This window comes from Cryptomeria japonica, chromosome 5 (assembly GCF_030272615.1).
Source record: "Cryptomeria japonica chromosome 5, Sugi_1.0, whole genome shotgun sequence".
Lineage (NCBI taxonomy): Eukaryota > Viridiplantae > Streptophyta > Pinopsida > Cupressales > Cupressaceae > Cryptomeria > Cryptomeria japonica.
The window spans coordinates 66,958,639-66,966,981 of record NC_081409.1 but is presented as its reverse complement, the minus strand read 5'-3'; the positions used below and the strand labels follow the sequence as shown (position 1 = coordinate 66,966,981).

Sequence of the window (8,343 nt, the reverse complement as noted above, 5' to 3'; positions counted from 1 at the left end):
GTTATCCTAGCTGATATCCTATACCGACGAGGTCTAGATGGCACCCTTCTTAGATGTTTAGAGAGTGACGAAGCTCAGATTGCGTTACGAGAAGTGCACGAAGGGATATGTGGTCCGCATACTAGTGGTCCTACCTTGGCCAAGAAACTCATCAGGACTGGATACTACTGGCCTACTATGGAAAAAGATGCATATCAGTTTGTCAAGAAGTGTAAGCAGTGTCAAATTCATGGAGAGCTTATACATGCACCAGCACAAGAACTACAGCCACTTGCATCTCCTTGGCCCTTTTGTCAGTGGGGACTCGATCTCATAGGCAAGATTCACCCTCCTTCTTCCAATGGACATAAATTCATTATCACAGCCACAGAGTATTTCACAAAGTGGATTGAAGTTGTGCCTCTCACACAAGTTACTGGGAAACAAATCGCTACTTTCATCCTGAACTACATCATTTGCCGATACAGGATTCCTACTTCCATTATCACCGATAACGGGCGTCCTTTCAAGAACCAGGATGTTCGTGAACTCTGTGAGCGCTTCCATATCTCTCACCGTTTCTCCACACCATACTACCCCCAAGGTAATGGCCAAGCTGAGGCGTCTAACAAAACAATTCTCAAAATACTTAAAAAGATAGTCGACGACGCTGGCCGTAACTGGCATGTCCAACTCAATCCCGCACTTTGGGCCTATCGTACCAGTGTCCGCACACCTACAGGAGCTACACCCTACTCACTTGTCTACGGCGCTGAAGCCATCTTGCCTATTGAGGTCGAGCTACCTTCTTTACGGGTCTCCTTGAGAAACATAATCAACGATGAAGACTACAGGGTCTCCCGCTTACAAGAACTAGAACTGCTGGAGGAACGACGACACACTGCTTTTAATCATCTCAAGGCTTACCAACAACGAATGAGTCGCAGTTACAATCACAAGGTCAAGCCTCGCACATTTGAGGTAGGTGACTTAATCCTCAGAGAGAACCCCAAAAATCAGCAAGACAGAGATAAGAAGGGCAAGTTCGAACCAAATTGGCTTGGTCCTTACATCATCACAGCAGCATATGGATCTGGGGCATATCAGCTCTCTACTACAGAAGGTGAACCTTTAGAGGATCCTATCAACAGCATGCACCTTCGCAGGTTCTACACATAGCTTTTCAGAGCATCTTAACGCAAAAATACAAAAAAAATCAAAAACATTGCAAAAATACAAAAAAATTATAAAACAAAAAAAATCGTTACTTGGTGAAAACCTGGCAAACAGGCGCCTTGTGACAACAAAAAAATTGAAAAATCGGAAAAAGTAAAGAGAAATAATTTCGTCCAATGGTGAAAACCACTTCGGTGGCGCCCTGGGCAAGTACCATGGTGAAAACTGGGTCACCAGCGCCATGCGTAGGGACTTTGCTCCTCCCTCCTTCAAGATTCTCTTTCATCCTTTCATTTTGCACACACTCACAACCTATTCACTCACAATAAACTTACCCATTCCCATCATGGCTTGTTATTGATCTACCTAAGATTGGTTAGCCATCCATAACCCTCCCTTTTCACTCCCTTTTCCATCCATAATAAATCAGATCCTATCTGTGACTACGGCCAATTCCTACGTCTAGTAATGGGTGTGGAACTGAGAATATCACATGTTTCGAGGAGTACAGTTTCTTCCAGCTTCCTTCAAGTCTATTTGCGCACAATCCGCAATAAAGCAACATTGGCATCACAGATCCACAATAAAGTTTCATCTTCTCCGCAATAAGGTATCAGTTTCATGGATTCAGTCAGTTTCAAATGAGACACAGCAGCAACAATGGGCTTCAACAAAATCAAATCCTTCAACAGACTCAGACAACATATGGTTTAGTGCTATCTATCCTTTTTGTGAAAGTGAACATTGTGACCACAATCGAATAAGACTTATACAAGTGACAAGAGACACTAAACTTGAGGACTATAGTGGATGTTGGTGTCGAGTCTTGGTTTTCTTTTGATTTCATCTTTTTGGTGACATGTCTTTTAGCTTTTTCCAGGATGTCTCTGACTAGAGATTCTATCTCCAGGATGTCTTTGACTAGAAAGGCGAGGATGGGGTATCGTCACCTATTTGCATTTGCTGTCTGTGGATTGTCTTTTAGTAATGCTATGACTTGTCCAAGGATATGAGGACACTGTGAGTCTAGTATGAACTGGGGCATTCCTTGTTTGTGACTGTCTTATCTCCATGCAAACAAGTACAATGACTTTCTGGGTCAAACAAATGCCTTGATTGTCATAACCTATTCTGCCATAATAAAGCTCAATGATGATAACGCACAAGAAGCTCTTTCACGTTCATATCTTCTGTCTTCCATCCCCCTTTCTTGATTGACTTCCATCGTCCTTCTCGAGTCCGTGTAGCCTGCTATCACATGACTGAGTATGATGACACACCAAAAACATTTGCATTTCATATAGTTACACCTACATCACCACATATAAGCATTTCATACATACATATAGATATCACAATTGCATCACATCCTGCATACAACACATGTTAGCACATCTTACATTTTCATTATGTAAATAATCATTTGCATTATCATATTCATTTGCATTACATACATTCACATTTGCATCATGCATCTCATATACAACATAAAAGAACAAAGATATATTGCATTGCATCATATAAGCATCCGTATCACATAAGAACATCTCATCACATAAGGTACACATGCATATAGCTACCACAAAAAAAAATGGATCATCTCTCATATATAATCAAAAAAAGTGTCATGATACAATGATGTCAAAAGAATCATCTGGCTACAAAGAATCACCCGCAGGTGTCTACAATACAAAATGATACATATACTGATACATAGGGAGCCCACTATAGCTATGAGGAACTCCCTCCCTCGGAGCCGCCTGGCCTCGACGGAGTCTGAGCTGTAGATGGTCCCGCCCCAGGATCCCCTTGTCTCTCTGGTGGTGGTGGAGGCCCCATGACCCCACCGCTGGATGCCTATCTCCTGCGGCTCCCTCCCGTAGCTGTCGCTGTGCGCGACGATCTATGGAAGCTCCTAGCCCGCTGATCTGCTGGCACGGCTGCATAGTATAGATCCCTCCAGTAGGCGATCTCCTCTCCGGCTCGCAGAACATATGCGTAGCCTGCCCCTGCATCCTCTGCTGCTCGCCTACCTGCCCTCAGAGCTGTCTCGGCCTCTGTGTATCTCTGGATGGCCTAATCCCTCTCCCGCTCTGTGTCTCGGACCCTGATCCTGAGGTGGTTCCTCTCCCGCACCAAATCCTCAATCTCATCTGCCTGGCCCTGGCAGATCTCCCGCAGCCTCACCACCTCATCCTCCTCAGAGTCTCCGCTCTCCGCCTCTGCCTGTGGCTCCTCCTCTACAGGTGCCTGTCCCTCAACCTCTGCCTGCACCTGTCCCTGTGCCTGTATAGGTACCTGTGGCTGCACCTGTCTCTGTCCCTCTGGCTGCACCTGTCTCTGTCCCTCTCTGGGACCCTGTGCTGCTGGCACCTATAGGGGCAGTCCACCCCGTCCTCTCACCACCGGAGCTGCTCTCTCCTGTCCTCCCTCCCTCCAAGGTGCCACCTGCCTCTCTCCCACCACTCCCCTCCGCCTCCGCCAGCCCCTACCTCCATCCCCTCCTCCATCATCATCCTCTCCTCCACCCTCTCCATCCAGTGGCTCTGCCGGATCTATCAATCTGGGAAATGGATGCTCTGCCCAATACGCAGAGTACTTTGCGTCCATCCCTGCATCATCTACCTCTGGCCACATGTCCCATGGCATCGGCATCATCTCAGCTAACTGTTTCACTGCCTGATCATATGATAACAGTGGGCCAAACTGCACCTGATCTCTGACCGTCTGGGCATACATGCCCGAGCCTCGTGGCATCCACTGAATCCGCCCGAACTGCCTGCACACCCTGTCTACCAGCTGCCTCTCTAGAATATAGGGCGTCCGCCCCATCAGATACCTGCTCCTAAACACATATGGTAGCTCCAAGGCATCGTCCTCCCACTCCTCGCACCCCAAGTACGGCCTCCAGATCACCATGTCAATATCATCAATGACTCGCCTCCAATGCTCCAATCTCCCAATCCGAGGCTGGGATGTGATCATGTCATACAGGTGCACAAAACTCTGTCCCTGTCCTCTGCCTCTAAAATGAATGGGCCGTGTGATGGGAAGGTGCTCATAGGCCCACACCTGCAAGAGAGTCACGCCGCAGCCCAAACCCACTGATCCGTGGTACACAAACTGATGCAGCTCATAATACAAATGTGCCAGGACACATGGCCCCCATGCATACCTAGTGTGCTCTGCCATCAGCATCTCCAAGGCCCCTCCCCAGCCCACTGCCAATCCTCGTGTGGCCCTGTCTGGACACAAATATCCACTGATGACTCCCCCAACAACTGCCGGTAGTGCTAATCCTGTGGCAGTCATGGTGTCCCAGGCTACATGACCTGCTCGCATCTCCAACTCAGGATCCTGAAAAACCCGTCTCAATGCCTCCCTGTCACCGTCACGGTCGTAGGGAATCAACTCTCCATCAATAGGAACATGCAGAATCCTATATACATCCTCTAATGTCACTGTCATCTCACCCATCGGCAGGTGAAACGTGCATGTCTCTGAGTGCCATCTCTCGGCCAACGCAGTCAGCAACCCCATGTTTGCCCGAAACTCGGGCACATAGAGCATATGTGTGAGACCCATCTCCTCAATGGAAATCATGTCCTGGATCGACAACTCTGGTTGCAGTCTCTGAGTCGATGGGAATCTCTCCCGTGACTCTAACATCGGCAAATACTCATGCAGTCAAGCAACTCAATCATGTCAGTTATCGTGGCATTCACTGTTTATCACAAAATGCTACTTGCTACCTAAATGCCTCTGGTTATCTATTCTAGTGACACTCACTGTTCATCACAAAGTGTTGCTATCTACCCTAAGTAGTGCTCCCTGTTCATCACAAAGTACTACGTGTAGGACATTCCCTATTCATCACAAAGTGTCACTCACATTCGCACTCCCTGTTCATCACAAAGTGCTGCCTATCTTGGTGCTCCCTGTTCATCACAAAGTGCCTTGATCTATCCTAATCTTCCTAGAGGACCTGCTTGAGTGTATCCTCTCAGCAGCTTATCCAATCGACAGCGTATGTTCATCACAGAACTGCCGATTTGACCTGAAAGACTAAAACCATGCATTTAAACACACAAACGCACTTTTACAACACACACGCGCTTTTAACTCATAAACGCGCTTATAGACTGCACAAACGCGCTTCTGAAACACAGACGCGTTTTATGAACACAAACGTGCCTATGCCAAACACAAACGCGACCAGGGAACACAGACGTCCCTACATGACATAAACGCTCCTATAAAGCACAGACACTGCTACATTTCACAAACGCGTCCGCATTCAACACAAACGCAGTTCCACGCACAGATGCGCCTGGACCCGACACAGATGCGCCTGTTGGACACAGACGCGTCTGGCGCTGACACAGACGCGGTTGCGCGTTTTTGCACTTTTTAAATATCTTATTCCTAGCGCATTTATTGCTCCTAAACATGCATTTATGACAAAACTCGAAATGCGTGAAAGTACGAGGAGGTTTTCGGGTACTTACCGGCTCTCCTGCATCGACTGGTCGCTGGAATCGGCGGACACGGTCGAATCTATGAATGAATGCCATCGCTGCTGACTGCTGTTGCTCTTTTCTCGCTCTGCACTGTGATCTTCTAAGGGTGTGGATGACAATGAGGATGTCTTTTACCCGTGGTCTATCTTATAGCCTACCCTAGCCCTGGCCTTCATTTCCCGAGTCAGTATTCTTCATCCTGTGACTTTGTCACTTTATCCAATCAGTCCATTCTATCTCGTCTTTCTTATCGAGAGATTGTCTGCACTCTTTCCAAACTTTTTCATCCAATCTCTCGAGGGGGCATATAATTCCTTATTCTGGGGCAACTTTGTATCAGTTCATCTTATTTTTCTTTGAAACAACGCGACAAGCCGCATTGTCTCAAAGAGGGGCAAAATGTAGACACCTAAAATTGTCATGTCTAATTAAATAAATATTTTATTTATTTAATTATCTAAGCCTAATTCTTCTATTAATTAAATAAATTTTTATTTATTTAATTAATTCATTTATCCTCTTCTAGCCTTATTTCTCATTTAAATAAATACATTTATTTATTTAAATTATCCCTTTCCTAAATTAAATAAATATTTTATTTATTTAATTGTCCTACTTCTTCTATTAATTAAATAAATCTTTATTTATTTAATTAATTCATTATCTTTTTCTACACATGACACATGTCATTCATCTCTTAATTCCTACACTACCTACCCCTTTCATTATTTTGGTATTTCCTCTACCTACCCTCTAATCCTAGCCAACCTCTCTTTTTACACCTCTCAATCTTAACCCTCCATTTCATATTGTGTCTTCTATTTAAGGAGATGCTTTCTTCATTGTCAAACCCTAATCCCTAATGAGACATGCCTAACTACTTGATCAATTGACTAGACTACAATTCTACTTGCAACCACATTCCGTTCTTTGTTGAGCTCTTGTGCATACAAAAATCTGAGAGCAAGTATATCAAGCAAGATCAATGGAGATAGGAAGAATGGAGATCAAAACCCTAGTGGACATGTGATGGTATAATCTTTGTGATTTTGAGTTATTTTGCATTGTCTTAGGTTATCTTCATATGTTATGGTGGATCTTTGTTCATTGTTAGGCTAGGGTTTAGTGGTTGAATCCATTTTAGTCTTTCAATATTGTTATTATTGTTATCCATTTTCACCATATACACACTTTATTATTTCTAAATTTATCTAGACCACCACTTTGCACTACCGTAGCGGAAACACCTTCACCTTCACCTTCACCTTCACCTCTTCCTCCACTAAATCAGCAAATACATTACCAAATGCAGCTCTAGGAAACCTAACGACCATGTCATCAATAGTGTCCACATGTATGAGAGGCGCAAATGCCCCGTAGACATCCAAATGGGTCCCTAAGATAAGCAAAACACCCTCGGGCGAATGTCCACACGTGGCACCTCCGTCCAATTGTATCCGATCTCTATGCCTGAAGATGGCCTCTGCCACCGTGTCACTCACACGTGGCGACACGCCCTCCTTCAACAGAAACTCCCGGGCCAAGATGCTACCCTGGAACTCGAACGACATCCAAGTCAGCGCAAACGCCTCCGACGTTAGCCCCACATCATGCAACATGGCTGCCAGGTAGGCCATGTGGGGATCCCAGTCAAAATGGGGGAAATGCTGGGAAGCAATAGCTGTGCCAAAATAGTAGGAGCGAATGCTGTGCTAAAAAACCTCTAAATTTAAGGAGGATTTGGTGTAGGCTGTGGCCTTTTCGGCTAAAGGCATTTGAGGAAGCTTTTAGCAGAGCCTCATTTGCCTTCTTTATAGCATTTTAGGGCCTTATTCTATCCAAATGAAACTCTTATCCTTAACTAGAAATCTCAAAATCAGTGACTCACATTTATTGATAGGCATGCAAGACGATTGCATTGTCCGTAGCCATTCGATCATTAACTCATGTAGTTTTGTCAGAAGGAAAGCGTATTAAATACACATAAAATGTAAGATATAATTAATATATATAATATTTACATATTTTACATAATATATTATTTAAATTATTTTTAAACAATATAAGATAATAAAATTTGATTGTATTATTATTATTATAAAATTAATTAATTTTTTAATAATTATATTAATTATTATATCATAATATTATAATATATTATAAATTATTTAATAAACTCAAATAAAATTGTTTAGTATATAAATATTATACATGTTATTAATATATAGAGTGCTTTTAATATTTATATATCTAATATATAAATTGTTTAGGAAACATACAAATCAATTAAATCAGAGTTGATTATTTATAGATTTAGGGTTTTCTCAGTTCCTACGACAATTTTTAAGCTTCATCAATAAATAGGCTAGAGGCTTCCCTATGGATATATAAGGTCCCTTCATATATAGACTTGAGACTCTCAAATATATATATTAACATCACTTTCCCTATCCCTCTCCATCTTTATATCCATATATCTCCCTTTCCCCCTCTCCCTCCATATATTGAGTTGTCTCGCTCCCTCACTTTCCCCCACTCCTCTCTCTCTATCTTCCTCCTCTACCTCTCTCTCCCTATCTCCCCTCACTCTCTCTCCACATCTCTCCCTCCCTCACTCCCTCCTTATCCCCCCATTTATCTCTCTATCTAGATCCCTCCCTTGATCCCT

General features: G+C 43.7%; 1 protein-coding gene across 1 annotated transcript; it reads right to left on the bottom strand.

Moving 5' to 3' along the window:
* Positions 1 to 6,904: 6,904 nt before the first annotated feature.
* On the bottom strand, positions 6,905 to 7,312 carry LOC131875709 (cyanamide hydratase DDI2-like). Its single transcript, XM_059220335.1, has one exon. The coding sequence runs from the start codon at positions 7,310 to 7,312 to the stop codon at positions 6,905 to 6,907; it is 408 nt and encodes a 135-aa protein (XP_059076318.1).
* Between the last annotated feature and the right edge of the window lie 1,031 nt (positions 7,313 to 8,343).

Coding starts and splice junctions, on each gene's coding strand:
- LOC131875709 (XM_059220335.1), bottom strand. CDS start 7,312: ATGGCCTACCTGGCAGCCATGTTGCATGATGTGGGGCTAACGTCGGAG.